A 17,809-nucleotide genomic window follows, 5' to 3' on the forward strand; every position below is an offset into this window, starting at 1 on the left:
GAAAATGCACACAGTTCAGAGCTTGGAGGAAAGGGGTACTGCTTTTGATGGCTGGAGTTACCCTTAACTGTGAGCCAGGGATGAGATCTAGGATTCCAGCAGGTGATGAGACAGTGGATTAGAGTTCTCAGTGGCTGTGTTGGATGCAAGCTCAAGGACTTGAGATTTTTCGTGTTAGCTGCCATCATCTGTTTACTTCTCCCTCTTCCCTGCACTTGTAGCGCTATCTGCCATTCTCAGGCTTTTTTGCCCATCTTCAGGGTAAGCAATCCTGTGATTGAGATAGGTAGTAAGACCAGGAGAGCGAGAGGGATTACTGAATTCAGGACCCTGAAGGAAGCTCCAGTCTCAGGGGCAGCCCTGCTCTGGATTGCAAGCCTGTGGTTCCTGAAGATGCTGTCCTTCCAATTTCCACTCCTGGTCTCATTCGCAGGATTGATCATGTTGCAGGCTCTCTGGATGAATTAGGCTGAATATGTGCATTGTTGCTGTGTGCCATGACAGAACTCCTGGCAGGAATCTGCCAGCAGTCCTGGATAACATCAGCTGGTATCTTCTCCCTAAAGCAGGAAGTAAAGACAATCAGAAAAATATGATCTAATTTCAAAAATTAAGGGGATTTCTTTTAAAATACACTGATTGGGTCTCTTGCTGCTTGTATAAAAAAGGGCTCCAAAAATCTGCTTTAGATTGTCAATAATAAATATGACACGGAAACAGTACCAGGACATCTCAGCTGATAATCACTAACACAATAGAATGTATTGCTTGGTTAGTTACTATGAAAGAGCACTTAAGGGTACTTGTTAATATGCTAACTATCTAGTTTTAATTCTAATTAATTTAAGCTGACAGAACTCAAAAGAGCTGATGAGCATTTGAATAAAAAAGAGCCTGCATGAGCCAACTAGGGCTTGATGTAGCTAGAGAGAGAGAGAGAGAGCACGCAAGCACATCAGATCAAAGCAGAAGTGTCACATTTTACAACAGTTTCTGAGGCTCTGGCATTGAAATGACACTGATGTCACTAGTACAACAAGTCCTATCACAGTGCTACGTTGGTCATCAATTAAAACTAAAAACAATTTCTGCTCAAAACAATGAATGAGTGATTGGTCTTTGTGATGGAGTCTACAGGCCCTACAGTGAACCAGGGCTGGGAGTAGAGCAATACTGGGCCAGGGTGACCCCACCCCTCACCAGGTTCAGGGCATGCTCCCAGTGGACAGACAGTTTGAAAGGGCCCTGGTTGGCCAGGAAGGGGAAGGTGCTATTTACTGCACCAGGAAGCAAGGCTGATGCTGAGAGTTATGTCAGCATTGGCAACAGCTTTGTGAAGGTTGCTCTAGGATTTGGATTCTCCACTCTTTGGGAGCTAAAAGCACTAAAAGAGATTCATTGATTGAATAGGATGCTGAAAAACTAAGGATTGTCCTCCTAAGCCAGCGACCGCCCTGCCCCAAACTGAGACGCTCCGGACTGGTAGGAAGTGACCCAGGGGAAAACATAATTTGGGGTAGCTCAATAACTGGGCCTTGGGTCAGGACCTAATAGAATGGGTAGGCTTGGGTTCACTTCTGGGGGAGCAATCTGAGCATGCGGGGTGTGGGGTTAAGGCTGCAGCCAGGGCGCCCTCTGGAACAACAAAACTGGCAGAAACTGTATGACCACGCCCTGACCTCTGGTCATTGGACCTTCGTGCTACAGTCTTGAAAATAGATAAAGTGAATTGGCAGGGGATGGGTAAGAGCTTGTCCTGGGAGATGGGCACTGCTGGATGCAGATTGAATAGTTACAGTAATGAAAGTCTGCAACTGATCTGATTCTTCTTTGATCAAGACAGGTGAGGAGCACTATCACCAAATCTAAACCAATCCCTTTCCTTAGTTAGTGTATTCATACCAAGCTCAAAGTCGTTTTTAGTTTAAAGTCATGTATTCACTGTCATGATACTGAGTAGTTTGTGTAGATGAGCAAAGGTAACAGCAAAAGGAGGAATGCAAGGTTGTGGTCCCTACTTAACATAGCTGTGTTTTGCTGGGTGCTTTTTTCTTCTTGAGTTAATCAGCATCTCTATAAATAAAATATACCCCATGGGTGAGTCAAGATCTCTAGGTATTGGGTTCTCTACATGTCATGTTCTCTCTCCTTTCTTTCCAACCTTTGCTAGTGCCTCAGAAAAATGGATGCGATGTCCACACATTCCCCATCTTACATTTAAACTTTCTGTATTAAAGGTGGGCAAGTGAAAAAGTGAATCAAAAGGTATGGGACTAGGGAAGAAAAAGACAGAAAGCCTTCGTGAAACTCTCACCAAAACCTGTCAAGTTTCTAACAATTCTACTGGTGCCACCTTTTCTGTTGTGCATGCACACACACAAAAACACACAGATCTTTTCAGTAGTTTCTTCCAAACTTCTGCTATTCATAAAAACTATATCAGATACATATACATCTTAGTTTGTGTGGTGGTTTTGTTCTGAATGAGGGTTTTTAAGTTATTTCAGCTGTAAGATGCCTTTGGCTGTTTTGTCTGGTTTTATAAAGTGCTTTTTCTTTTCTTTAAGTTTCCAGTGATCTTTGAGCATTGGTGTATTCATTATGACAAAAACAAGGAAGACAGTAGCTGTGTATTCGTTTTGATTTCTTTTCAAGACCAATGTTAGCCTGGCCATCCTTTCTCTGAGTTGCAAAACAGAATCTGAATTCCATAGGTAAAATCCTGGCCCGAGGGGAAACAGTTTTTGAGTTTGATTGCATTTGTCATGAGCTGATTGCTCTTAGACTAGCTAGTGCCTCAGCCTAGGCAACACATACTTCACTAATCAAGTGTTTCCAAACTCTTGAAAGCTGAGCCCCCAGTTCAGGAAAATGAAATCAAGGGGGGGGGAGGGATAGCTCAGTGGTTTGAGTATTGGCCTGCTAAACCCAGGGGTGTGAGCTCAATTCTTGAGCGGGCTGCTTAGGGATCTGGGGCAAAAATCAGTACTTGGTCCTGCAAGTGATGGGAGGGGGTTGGATTCAATGATCTTTCAAGGTCCCTTCCAGTTCTAGGAGATAGGTATATCTCCTATTAATTTTTAATTATTTATAAAGGCCTATGTATCTTAAAGTGTACATCATCCATCACGGGATGGGCTATGCATATTTCACATTTGGAAGGCTTTTTTAGTAACTATAATATCTACAGCAGGGGTGCCAAACTCATTTCATGTGGTAGGTCTGCCACTTGGCATTGGACACATTCAGCAAAAATAATTGAAATAGTAATAAAAATAAACCATGTTGGTAAGTACTTACACTCATCCTTTGACTTATTGATATTTTCTTTTCTTCAGCTTGCCAGGTTGGGGTATCTGCTCTCCAGCATTTTTCAGTGCCATTTTCCCTCGCCTCGACAAGTCTTTTTCTGTCAGACTTATGCCTCTCTAGTGCCTCTTAAACTCGACCAAGTGGTTCTATATCTGCACGTGAGGCTTGGTTTGATTGCTCTGCTAGAGTCTGAGATTAATGCATGCAGCAATTTACATGCATTTCATAAAGTCTAACACTAAACACTTTGTTATAAGTCCAATACCTATCTTAACCCTACCAATGCACAGGCAAAACAGACTGATTTCCAGCAATGAATTTGTCAGTGCTTGGCCAAGGCCTAAAGCCTTGGAAAGAGCTGGCACTTGGTCTGCCACATCACAATGTGGACTCTGGATTGTGCAGACAAGCCCAAAGATTAATGGAAAGTCTTTGGGATGGATGAAATTGTTCTGTGGGCAGGATCCTGCCAGAAGGCTATACGTTTGACACCCCTCGCTAAAAACGTGCTTCAAAAAAGAAAAAAAAAGGCTGAGACAATGGAATGGTGTGTCAACACCTCCTGCCTTCCCACCTAGACTTTTGTCCACAGTGGCATGCAGTACACTGTGGGAAATGCTGCATTAGGCAGTTGGCAAAATAGCAAAACAGAGCTGCATATTTACCTGCAATCACTTTAATTTATCTATTTCAGATATGTGCATTGCCACTGCAATTTCTCTCCTTATGATTCTGATCTGTGCGATGGCTACATATGGAGCATATAAGGTAATCGATCAGATTAAACAAAGAAGTTGATCTTCATCCACCTGAATCATTCTGCCTATGAAACTCCTAACAGGCAGAAATTTAAAACCCTGTCTCCTAAGATTTTGTTGTTGGTTGTTGTAAGATTTATATAACAATTTCATTTCTTCTGCGAGATTATAGAAAACCCCTAGGTTGTTGAGATTTGATTGTGTCAAGTGATGCCATGCTGACTGGGGGAGTGCAAGACTAAGGCTGTCTCTACACTACAGAACTTACAGTGGCACAGCTGGAAGGTCTCCCTGTGTAGCCATTCTGTGCCAGCAGAAGAGCTCTCCTGCCAGCATAATTAAACCACCCCTAGTGAGTGGCGGTAGCTATGCTGGCAGGAGAGCGTCTCCCACTGACATAGCGCTGGTCATGCCGGTGGTTTTGTCAGTGAACTTTTGTCGGTCAGGGTGTGTGTGGTCGTCCCCCCTTCCCCAGCCCCGCACCCCGACTGACAAAAGTTTTACCAACAAAAGTGCTAATGTAGACATAGCCTAAGATTCTCTAAATGTATTCATTGTCTGCAGCTTCAAATGTGAGATCTTTTAGTACATTATGGGCAAACTTTAAATACAAATGGCCAAATCTTGGTTTTTATAAAAGTTAATGGAATTTTTTCCCATTCACTTCCCTGGGACTGAGATTTGTCCCAAAGAATGCATTTATATTAATCCCACTCAAAAGTTTGGTATTTTAGGAAGCCAAGTCAGTACTGTGTGATTGATTGATTGATTGATTTAAACCTGTTCCTGTACAAGTTCTCAGTAGACTCATACACTTGTATTTATCTCAGCTTTGCTGCCCAACATCTTTGGCTGCATATAATAATTTTAGCAGATTTAACAAGTAATTTTCCCCCTAGGAAACACAGTTAAAGAGTATTTCATTGCATTGTGTCAGTTGCACTGTGGATTTTTGAAACATAAGGAAATAATAGTTATGCTTTAACCTGTCACAATTTTTTTTTATAGCAACATGCAGCCTGGATCATCCCTTTCTTCTGTTACCAGATCTTTGACTTCGCCCTCAACACGCTGGTTGCCATCAGTGTGCTTGTTTATCCAAACACAATTCAAGACTATCTACGACAACTGGTAAATCACTTGAAGTGAACAGTCATTTTCATTATCTAGAGAAAATTTTGGAAACGCATTTCATCCTGCATTCTAATTCAAGGCTTTTCCACTGACTTCCTGGGCAGCCTTTGGCAAGTCATGCCCCCTCTCAGTCTTACTTTGTCAATCTGTAAAATGGGGTATTTGTTTACAAAACTGCTGCAAGGCATAAGCAGATTAAACAATTGCTTAGGGCCCCGTGCAGCTCAAGGGGACCCCCGATTCACTTTTTATTATGTGTTGGGGAGGCAGGGGGGCAAAATATTCCTTGGTAGGGCCTCAATGAGCTAGCACTGCCTCTGCTCATTTAATTACCTCACAGGAATGTTGGAAGGACTAATTAGTTAAAATATTTTTATACTTGCTTGAAGTTTTACATAGCTATATAAGTGTGAACATGATTAAAAGGCAGGGTTGCCTGAAATAACAGGGGACTGGATTTGATGATGGAAGCCACAAGCCAAATAGGGAGATATATCTGTAAGAGATCTAGAGAGAAGCGGGCAAGAGGAATGAGTGGTGTCTGGGTCATTGTTAGGCTCATGCACAATTATCATTCCTCACCCAGAAGTTTCTGGAGGGCGTGGTGGTTTTAGGCATGCTCAATAGGTTCCCTGTAGCTGGACTCCTAGACTCCAGGGCAGCTGCTTTATAAAAGGACATGTGACCTGCGTGGGTTGGGAGAAACAAAGCGGGTTGTTTTCTCTAACTTTGAATCATTTTGCAGCTGTTGGTTAACTTTCCAATGCAAAAAAGCACATACAGTGTTATAGAAAATTTTCACTCACAATTTCCTCTAACTTCTTGCATTTTAATTGTATACCTTGAATGTTGTTTGATTTTATCCAAATTGTCTTAGTTAAATTGTTTTCACCAATATAGTTCACCAACTTTATTTATTTATTTAACTGTGATGATGGGGAAAGAGTCATCTATATTTTGCTAGTCTCAGTTTTGTATTGTTCTTGTAACAGGGCTTTTCATTTATATACTGTGACAAAGTTCCTCCTCTGCCTTAGTGGGTCCTGCACTTATTGGCAAATTTGCTTGCCTCAGAGATTCATGGCAGCTCTCAGTTTGGCCACTTTTGCTAGTGGCTCAAACCTGCCATCCACTCAGCTAACCTCATCACTGGCCAGCATAGGGGAAACTGAGTACAATCCCCACAGTCTCTGTGTCCCACCTAGTCAGTTGGGAACAGGCCAAATCCCTTTCCAATTTAGACCTTCCCTTCTGATGTTTCTCACAGACCAGGTCAACTCCTCCTGTGTTCGATCAGGAGCTGGAGGGATGGGGGGAACCCGGGCCCGCCCTCTACGCCGGGTTCCAGTCCAGGGCCCTGTGGATAGCAGCTGTCTACAATGTTCCCTGTATCAGCTGCATGACAGCTACAACTCCCTGGGCTACTTCCCCATGGCCTTTCCCCAGCACCTTCTTCATCCTCAGTGCAGGATCTTCCTCTTGAAGCCTGATCACGCTTGAACTCTTCACTCCTCCAGCAGCACACCTTCTCACTCCCTGCTCCTTGCACATGCCCCCTTACTAATTGATAGGAGGTCCTTTTTAAACCAGGTGTCCTGATTAGCCTGCCTGCCATAATTGATTCTAGAAAGTTCTTAATTGGCTCCAGGTGTCTTGATTACTCTAGAGCAGCCCCTGCTCTGGTCACTCAGGGAACAGAAAACTGTTCATCCAGTTGCCAGTATATTTGTCTTCTACCAGACTCCTGTACCCCACTGATCTGGATCTGTCACAATACGTAATACTGATTGGTAGGTTAATTAGTTAGCTAACTAGAAAAAACAACGAGGAGTCCTTGTGGCACCTTAGAGACTAACAAATTTATTTGGGCATAAGTTTATATGGGCTAGAACCAACTTCACTGAGTAATTCCACAGTCCGGCAGACGAGGAGAAAAAGACTGCATGGATTCCAGTCGGGGATTTCTGCAAGCAAAAGGAAAGAAGATATTGTTGCACTGCTTTTGACTCAGCAGACTGTATAGAATTGGTGAACAAAGACTAATTTGGGGGGATTAACCTCTTTAGATTTACTGTTTCTTTTGTTTATATTTATGTATAACTATGAAGATGATTGTGGATGATCAAGTAGCCTGGTTATGTAGGAGAAATTAAGCCTCTATTATTATTATTTATTATTATTTATTTTTCTTTAACATTATAAGAGCTTATGAAGTTGGTACTTAATTCTTAAAAGTTCGTTCCTTTTTGTTCTTGTACAGTCTTTGCTGAAAACTCTCAATTGCTGTAGTCTGAGTCACCATGTGCTTTTCTATAGGAGTTGTGTTTAAGCACTGGGACAGTGATTCTCAAACTTTTGTACTGGTGACCCCTTTCACATAGCAAGCCTCTGACTGTGACCTCACCCCTTATAAATTAAAAACACTTTTTATATATTTAACACCATTATAAATGCTGGAGGCAAAGCTGGGTTTGGGGTGGAGGCTAACAGCTTGTGACTCCCCCCATGTAATAACCTCGTGACCTCTTGAGGGGTCCCGACCCCCAGTTTGAGAACCCCTACACTAAGAGAAGGGCAGTGAAGTAAGCTGTTGCCAACAAGAGGTTACAGGACTGCAAGGAGCACCTTGTGTCATTATGTTCCTAAACATCATTAGCATTATTTTATGTTTGGAGAAGGAGTATATTGAGAGAAGCAGATGATTAGAGGATTGATACTGGATTCAGAATCATTGATTGAAATCAGTCCGGTTCAGTTATAATTTCATGACTATTTGGTTGCCTGTGTGAGCGGACTTGGCGGTTTCATCCCAGATTCTAGTTGGCAAGAATTTGCATCACAAAAAGCAACTATTCCATTTGGCAACTTCATTGTTAGGTGTCTCAGGAGAAAGTCCAGGGGCAGAGGCCTTGTTGTTACTAGAAAATGTTATAGCAAAGTTTAACTGGCTGAACACTATTTGCCCTGATCTATGCAAGACAGCCAGTCAGCAAGCATCATATGAACCATTGTGCTTTTCAAACACACTAATGTTTTCTTGAGAAGACAAGCCTTGAATGGGCTGACCTATCCTCACCCCAAGAGTTGGGTCCTCCACGTCAGAGTTGAGACAGAGTTACAGAGCACTGAGTGGAAACTTAGTTTGCATTTGTCTCACAAAGTTTACCTGGAAAAATTGAATTCAAATAGGCTTGGATATGGATTCTGTCATTTAGATGGAAAACTAGCTAGAGAACTGTAAATAAAGAATAATGAGAAGCAGCAGGCAGAGTAATGATAAACACTAGTGTATCAAGTCAATGAGAGTGGGGTATCACAGGAATCCTGCTCTCCTAAATATCCTCTGTAGTGATCTTGATGCAGGAGTAAACAGACCATCCTAAAGAAATTCACATATGAAATTACACTTGGAAGTGAAGGCAGAGGAATAAGTCAAAAGACAATAGATTACAAACGTGGGTGGGAAATAACAAAATAAGATTCAGCTTGGAAAAATTGAAGTCAGTGCATCTATGACAGAGCTAAAAATAATCCAAACCACAGATGCAATGGAGGGGAAGTACCTGGAGAGAGACATAATGATTGAGAAAAAAGACTGTCAAAGAGAGAAAGAAAGAACTATCTGTTCTCCCTCTCTTTGATTTAAGAGAGACAAAGCTATTAATTGTATAGGTTATTTTACAGAAAAATGGATACCAAAGTGTTACAAACAATGCCTGTACATGCAATATATTTGTCTTTTAAAATTTTGTATCGGAGATGTGATTTTTGTGGATTGAGAGGGTTTGGCAAACATGGTTAGGAGAAGGGGCATAGAATAGCCTGTTTAATCTGTGTTTTTATTACAGTATTGATTTTTGGCTCTCTGAATATTTTCATATCTGTTTTTGTGCATGTCTGGGTGAAATGCAAGGGAACCCCTATGGTCTTGGTGCATGCTTTGTAGTATTAGAGATGTAATTTGCCATGCTGGCAAATTATTCTCTTACAGAATTCCAGAAAACTAGCAGGGAGCATACTTGTGCTTTTGCTGTTTTCATCACATTTTAGTTACAAAAGGATTTGTCTACATTCCTAGAAATGACACTAATATTTTTAAAAAAATTTTTGGAAAGAATCTTCAGACTCCCTCCCCTCCTGAAGCGTCTAGCGCTGCTCTTGGAGAGACAATACTGGACAAGATGGAGGATGGGTGTTATACAGTGGGCAATTCCTACCTTTCCTCCACCTCCCAGCCACAAGAACGTTTATTTCTCTTGCTTGACTTGCTACAGGTCTGGCTATAGATAAAAATGATAGGATAAAAAAACATACTACCACATCATTTTTGAATCAAGCAGTCGTGCAGTCCAATAGACTACATTCAGTGGCTGTACCTCTGTTTGTGTTGCTCTGGTGAATTGAAAGGTGTGGAACCTGCAGGTGCACAGGGCCCACTCTTGTGAGGTTCTTAGGACTCCAAGTTGCCACTCCCCTCAGATGAGGTCCAAAGTTTGTAGCTGGTTTGTGGGATTCTTCCCTGGCATCCCCCTCTGTGCCATTACCTATGGACAGTGCTTGCTTTTTAGGTTGCATTCAGTTTGACAGATATTCTGAGCCTGATTCTCATTTATAGTAAGGCGTCTCTCATAACTGCTCTGGCAGCATAAAGGGTGACCTTAAAGTGGCAGTAAATTCATGCTCACTTTAATGTCACTTTACACAACCAGAGCAGAGAACAGGTTCCTTAATATAAATGAGAATTAGGTTGTCTGTCATATTCCTGAAGTGGTGCGGGCCAAGGGATGTGCTGCCCGCTGCTTCCCACTGCCCCCATTGGCCTGGACTGGCGAACCGTGGCCAATGCTAGCCGCGATTGGCCGAACCTGCAGATGCGGCAGGTAAACTAACCGGCCCAGTCTGGCAGGGTACTTACCCTGGCAAGCCACGAGCCAAAGGTTGCCGATCCCTGATATATAGACTGCGTACAGAGTTTGCTTCTGAGTAAGATACCACATGTGTTCATCCTAAAATCCTTAATTACTGCCAGGTATGGCTCAGGTTAGCTTAAATAAGGTATTTTACACACACTTCCACCTAGTGGCTGAACAGTATAATACAGTTTAGCATTGCATCACATCTCCGCCTTAGTTTTACATCCCTAGCAATTAAGCTTTCACGCTCTTTGTCTGTGAAGTGTCTGGGAATCATACTAGCTTTCTAATTATATGACTTGAACACATAACTTGGTTATCTGGCTATCTGTTAGTTACAGCAACTGGTTGTGGTTGGTTTGGAATCTTTGAATCATCTTGTTCAGATCCACCATCTATAGAGTTGGCTCTGATTGTTCTTTCTGAGGAACAAACTAGCTATCAACTGTTCCTGCTGAATTCTCTGCTGTTGGTCTCAGCTGCATATGATCTGGGCAGTGAATTTTTTTTCTCCATGACAGCTGGAGTTGTCATCCTTGTTCTTTGTCCAGTTTGACACGAACACCGTCTCCAGGTTCTAGACCTGGCAGTTGGCTAACTAAGCGATGTCTGTTGTAAAAGTGGGAGAGGGAGGAGGAGGCACGGGGCATGCTCGGGCAAGGGGGCAGAAAGAGGCAGGGGTAAGGGTTTGGGGGAAGAGGTGGAGTCGGGGAGGGACCGGAGCTAAGCAGGGCTTGAGCACGCCCAGGCAAAGGAAAAAGCCAGTGCCTATGTGCTGGACTGTATCAGTAGCTTCTATTGCTGTTGATCTCTAACTCAGAAGGGCAGAGAATGGATTTTCCTGATGCAAGATTTTCTTGGCTGTCTGTACCTCTCGCTTAGCCTCTCCATTCACTTGTGGGTAATGTGGGCTACTAGTAAGATGATTAAAATTATATTTGTTGGGAATGACTTAAATTCTGCTGCAGTGAATTGTGGTCCATTGTTCTGAAATACCAGAGTGAGCAAAAGTGCACTTCAGTTTCTTGATAACACTGTGGCATGTTATGTCTTTCAAGTACATTATTTCTGTATACCTGCAAGAGTAGTCCACGATGATCAGGTAATGATGTCATCTGAATTCACAAATCTGTAGTTACCACTACCAGAGAGACTTTGGAAGAGGCTGTTATTAAAGATTCTTTGTGTTGATCTTTTAGCTCTGCAACGTTCACACGTATATACTTTATTCTTTGTCCTTGCTGATGCCCAGTCACTACACTGACTTGACTGGCCTGTTCACAGTATTTAATTAATCTTTGATATCCTTCATGGATGAAATTTAGGATTTCTCCTCATTTCATTTGGAATTAGGCTCCAGTTGCCTTTAATCATGAGTCCATTTGAGTCACTTAATTGTCCACACAATGCAAAATAGTCTCTTGTTGTGTTCTTAGTGTCCTTTAGATACTTGGGCCAGCCGGCCATAATGTAACTTTGAACTTCCTGAAGTTGCATGTCTGTTGATGTTGCTTTTTGTAGCTGAAGTAGTTTCTTTTCTGACTCTGGTCTGCATGCATCCACATATGCTCTTGTCATCTTTGAGCTCACGGATAGTTGAAAGTGAATAAGGTAGCCTGCTGCTACCAGATTTTTCCCAGGAATGTATTTAGCAATTGGTTTAAAGCAAATTAACCTTATCAATAAATGCTGGCATCGCAGCGATGCTTGAGCTGAGTTTTTTTCCATTGATGAGGGTTACAAGCATCTTATGGTCTGTTATCAGTGAAAGCAAATTCAGTCTACACAGAGATCTGTCAAAATTCTGATATGTCCTCATGCTTGCCAGGCACTCCTTTCAATCTATGCATATTGTGTGTGTGTGTGTGTGTGTGTGTGTGTGTGCAAAATGCAGTTGACTTTCACTGAGAGCCATGCTGTTGCAGCAATACACCACCTAGGTCATAGCTACATGCATCCACATGGATTGTTGTGGGTTTGTTCACAACATAGTAGTTTAGAACTGGAGCTGTGGAGATCATTTATCTTACCTTTTTGAAGGCAATGTAGTGACTTGGCCCCCATAGCCAAGATGAGTTGGACTTTAACAATTCATTCTGTAGTTCATCACTGAAGAAAGGTCATGTAGGTATTGACCAAGGTAATTTACCATCTCTGTTCTGATACGTTAATTGGTGCATTGAATTCTCAAATTGCTTTTAATTTTTCAGGGCTAGGCCTGATTCTGTTTTTGTGTCTGTCCCAAAATATCAGTTTGGGGTAAGTTAAAAATCTATTTTTTCCTTGTTTAGCTTCAGTCCAGACTGAATGATTAGGCTTAGGACTCTGTGGATTGTGTTTCGCTCTTCCTTTGAAGATCCATGTGTCAGAATATCATCCATGAAAACTACAACTCCACTTGTGTTCATAAACAATTCCGCCATTTTTCTTTGGAAAATTTCAGATGAACCGGTAATCTCAAAAGGCAGTTTTCAAAAGCAAAATCTCCCGAAGGATGTGATTCCTTTGGCTAAAGGAATTTGCCAGAATCTGCTTGAGTCATCCAGCTTAAAGTATATTGTCGCTCCTTTCACTTTGGGGAAGAAATCATCCTGTGTTGGAAGGTTATATTTTTCTCACAACTGTTTCATTTTAAGTCTACTAAGATCCACACAGATTCATATTTTCCCATTTTTATTTATAACTGGTACCATTGGGGCACACCGTGTTGTTGGCTCAGAGATTTTCTTGATTATGCCAATCTGCTCTATTCTCTTTAACTCTGTTTCCGCTTTATGAAGTAATGGGATAGAAGTCCTGTGAAAGGTATGTATGCTTGTCATAAACAGATAGTTAAGGGTTAATGCCTCTTTTACCTGTAAAGGGTTAAGAAGCTCAGTGAACCTGGCTGACACCTGACCAGAGGACCAATAAGGGGACAAGATACTTTCAAATCTTGGTGGAGGGAAGTCTTTTGTTTGTACTCTTTGTTTTTGGGTGTTGTTCGCTCTTGGGACTAAGAGGGACCAGACGTCAATCCAGGCTCTCCAAATCTTTCTGAATCAGTCTCTCATGTTTCAAACTTGTAAGTAATAGCCAGGCAAGGCGGATTAGTCTTATTTTTATCCACGCTGCGACACTGAGACGATGGACTGTGGCCTGATTCACAAGGATTTAATTAATCATTGATATCCTTCATGATGAAATGTAGGATTCTCATCATTTTCATTGAAATTAGGCTCCAGTGCCTTAATACATGAGCCATTTGAGTCACTTAATTTGCCACGACAATGCACCAAATAGTCGCGTGGTGTTCTTAGTTGTCCTTCTAGATAACTTTGGGCCCAAGGCCCCCCCGGGCCGCCCATAATGTTAAAGAACTTTTGGAACTTCCTGTAAGTTGCATGTCTGTTGATGTTGCTTTGTGTAGCTGAAGATTTTCTTCCTGACTCTGGTCTCATGCACCACATGATGCTCTGTCATCTTTGAGGCTCACGGATAGTGAACTGAATAAGGTAGCCGGCTGCTGAACCAGATTTTTCCAGGTAGTGTATGAGAATGTTTAGAGAGCAAATTACACCCCTTATAATTAATGGCTGGGAGCATCGAGGGCAGCGATAGTGCTGGACTGAGTTTTGTGCCATTGATGAGGGTTACAACATCTTAGGGTCTGGTTATGAGTGAAAGCAATTCAGTCTACACAGAATCGTCAAAATCGAATTCCCATGCTTGCCAGGCACCCTTCAATCTTATGCATCAGTGTGGGTGTGTGTGGTGTGGTGTGTGGCTGAAAAGCAGTTGACTCACGGAAGCCATGCTTGTGCAGCATACACCACTACGGTCATAGCTACTATCATCTGAGAGTGATATGTGTGTTGTTTCACAACATAGTAGTATAGAACGGAGCTGGTGAGATCATTTGTATTGTACCTTGGAAGGCACACGTATGTGGAGTGGCCCCCGAATAAGACCAAGAGAGAGTTGGACTTAGACTGAATTCATTTCTGTAGTTCATTACTGATAGAAAGTCATGCTAGGCATTTCACAAGGTTAAACCTTTACCATTCGTTCGCGATAGAAGTTAATTGGTGCATTGAATGCTCAAATGCCTTTTGAACTTCTCGGGAGCCTAGGCCTGATTCGTTGTGTGTCTGTCCCAAAATAGCCAGTTGGGTAATGTTAAAAAGCTATTTTGTTCCTGTGTTGCGTCACTCCAGACCTGAATGAATTAGGCTTAGGACCTGTGGGATTGTTTTCGCCTCTTCTTTGAAGATCCAGTCAAAGAATAATGGGGTTATTCCATGAACTACAACTCTCACTTGGTGTTCATTAAACAAATCCCCCATTTTTCGGTGACACACATCTTCAGAGAGAGCACCGCTAATCTCTACGAGGGACGCAGCTTCGGTGACAGAACACTGTGAAAGAGCCTCCCGAAGGATGGATCCTGGGCAAAGGGATATTATGGCGAGAATCTGCGCTTGAGCGATGCCACCAGGCGATAATACGTATATTGTCGCTCCTTGGGTGCAGCTCCTGGTGTAGAGGAAATCACTGTGAAAGGGGCTTTTCAGAGATAATGTGGGTTCTTTGCACGGGCACCACAGCGGTTTTAGTGTAAGGCTCTAGCTAAGACTCTGTAACAATGGGGGACTTCTAGGGATTCGCGATTGCCCCATTGTTATGAATACGTGGGTAACCGAGGGGGGGCACATACCGGGTTTGTTGCTCGAGGAAGATTTTCTTGGCATTACTGGCGCAATTCTGGCGCTATCATCTTTAAATATCTGTTTCCGGCGCTGTAGAAGGTAGAGGTGGGAGAGAATCCTGTGAAACGGCTATGGGAGGGCTGCGCAGGAACACAGAGCCATTACGGGAAGAGTTGAAGGCCGTTTATACGGAGAGAGGTCACAGACGCGCCGGGAGGTGGAAGCTGGAGCGGGACAGCCTGGAGAGAGCACCAATAAGCGACAAGACTACTTGCAAACTTGGTGGAGAATCGTTTGTTTGTAACCCACTTGTTTTGGGGTGGTGTTCGCTCTGGGGAGCTGAAGAGAGGACCAGGAGTCAAGACCAGGCCTCTCAAAATTCGCATCCAGTCTCTCAGTTCACACTGTAAGTAATAGCCAGCAAGCGGATACGTCCTATTTGGCGTATGCTCACTGTAAATGTCTTTTTGCTGAGAGGATTTTACTCTGCTTGCTGGTAATTGAACCTAAGGCGAGAGGAGGTTCCTCTGGCGCGTAAGAGACGGGAATTAACCCTTAAAGTATTCGCATCCTGAGTTACAGAGATGATTTTTTTACTTTACTTTCTTTAATTAAAAGCTTTCTTGAAGAACCTGATTGATTTTTCCGCTTCTTTTCACGTAGATACCATAGGGAAGATTGAGGGACTGGACTCACCAGGGATTGATGGGGGGAAAAAAGGGGGGATGGTTAATTTCTCCTTGTTTTAAGATCCAAGGGGTTTGGATCTTTGTTCACCAGGGAACTGGTGAAGCGTCTCAAGGCTGCCCAGGGAGAGGAAGGTTTTGGGGGGGACAAGAAGTGATCCAGACACTGAAATTTCTGGATGGTGGCAGAGTTACCAGATCTAAGCTAGTAATTAAGCTTAGAAGTGTCCATCCAGGTCCCCACATTTGTACCCTGAAATTCAGAGTGGGGAAGGAACCTTGACATTGCTATATAGTTCAGCATTCTCGCTTAAGGTTATTTGTACTGGATCTCCTTTCAAAAGTCCAATTTCAGCAAATATTCCATTAACATCTTCCACCTTTCTCACTAGGCCCATCATGGCTGTCACCCTGTAGATGAGAAGCTTGTTGGTCTGTGGTCCTTTGATCACATACACTCTGAATACATAGTTTTTTGTCTTTGTAAGTTGTTTCTATGGTGAACATGCCCATGCAGTTGAGAATACCTCCAGGGCTAGTCAGAGCTGTCAGGTGATTTCAGCTCTGGGAGGAGTTGAAGGTGATTGTAAATCCTGTGGAAGAAAACAGAGTCTTCACTCTCAGGTTGGTTGCAACATGTCAGATGCAGTTTATTCTCAAGCAATTGCAAAAGCGGGAGAGTGCATAACGGCAGGTCTCCCAAAAGCTAAACAATTAAGGCAAGCATTTATACCTTTCGTTATATACAGTAATGATCAACAACTGCATTTTGTTTATACATGTTCCTTCTTGATAGCATACTTTTCTCAGCAGTTCTTGCTATAGTCTGCGTTCTGTTCTTATCTAACACAAGGTCAAAACAACCTCTCTTCCAGTTCTTTTCCACTTGCCCAGGCCCTGCCTGGAAGTCTTGTGTTATTAGCTGTTAGAGTTAGCCTGACTCTTGGTCTTTCTAGAAGACTAAGATGTCTGCGCTTTTTTCCACTTCCACACTCCCCCCTTTTGTGCTTCTAGCACAACTATCAATCTTAAACCTCCATTTTCATCAAACCTTATATTTCTGACTCTAGCCCACATGGTACAACTTCTGGGGTTTAATTAAATAAAATGACAAAGCATGGCTAGTATGAACATGGAAGGTGCCATTATTATTACATCCTTTACAACAATAGTAACCTAACCCTAAACTAAATAACAACAATAAAAGCATTTTAATATTCCCATTGTAATAATATGATGAGGTTGCTGTACAGCCTTAGTCACAGAACACAATACATCATACTTAGTACGTAAAGTAGACACTCTATAGGCTGTATGAAAAGCATACTTTTCAATTTGATATATGTTTTGGAGCATATGAATTTGCCCTTGTAATTCAGAGATTTTTCTGGACCTCTGGTAGGAGTAAAAGCAAATTTTGGAATCGACAGATACTAAAGCAGTCAAATTAAAGGGTATCTGGAACCTAAGGGCTGATTGTAGAATTCTGTTTGCAGGCCAATAAATATTATTGCCTGCAGCAGTGGTGAGATTAAAATTGTAAATTAGTGGCCTTAACATGCACACAGCTGTTATTAGTTTGGAAAAGCAGGTGTCCTGTCAGGGTAGTTTCTTGTCCTATATCTTCCCAGCAGCTGTTGTCTTAAACAGTGACAACTTCCCCTGGCTTCAGTTTATGTACACTGAAGCTGGGGGGCAATTCTAACAGCCAGAGGGTCCATTAACTCCCTGTCCTTATCCAAATGTTGGGTGTTATTCCAGGAGCACTGACTATAAATTAATTAGGCATACCAGGTGGTTTAATTTCCCAAATATCATGGTGAATTATCATATAGAGATATACCTATCTCATAGAGCTGGAAGGGAGCTTGAAAGGTCATTGAGTCCAGTCCCCTACCTTCACTAGCAGGACCAAGTACTGATTTTGCCCCAGATCCCTAAATGGCCCCCTCAAGGATTGAGCTCATAACCCTAGGCTTAATAGGCCAATGCTCAAACCACTGAGCTAGCCCTCCAATCCCACATGCATCCTCCCCACGGACCCAGCAGGATTCGGTATGTAGGAGCCCACATACCAGCCTGTATGCTTGAAAGGAGCACTATGAACATCTGCGCTTCCACCCAGAAAATCTCCAAGTATGTCTCCATGGCCACAGATCGGATGGCATTCCTGAAACACTAGTAAGGGCAGTAGGCCAAGCCTGATGTTCAAGATCACTCCAAAGGGCCATGAGCTGGTCATTCAGAAAATCCCCTTTTTCTAAACATGCCAGATCCCCCTGCAATTCCTTTCCTGCCTCAGTGATATTCAGTACCAT

General features: G+C 42.5%; 1 protein-coding gene across 1 annotated transcript in view; it reads left to right on the forward strand.

Moving 5' to 3' along the window:
* LAPTM4B (lysosomal protein transmembrane 4 beta) overlaps positions 1–17,809 on the forward strand; it is a 126,460-nt gene that overhangs the window by 56,027 nt on the left and 52,624 nt on the right. The window contains 2 exon segments of the mRNA XM_032784685.2: positions 4,007–4,080; positions 5,079–5,201. Coding sequence (XP_032640576.2) covers positions 4,007–4,080; positions 5,079–5,201 — 197 coding nt within the window.

The sequence above is a fragment of the Chelonoidis abingdonii genome, chromosome 2, assembly GCF_003597395.2.
Source record: "Chelonoidis abingdonii isolate Lonesome George chromosome 2, CheloAbing_2.0, whole genome shotgun sequence".
NCBI lineage: Eukaryota > Metazoa > Chordata > Testudines > Testudinidae > Chelonoidis > Chelonoidis abingdonii.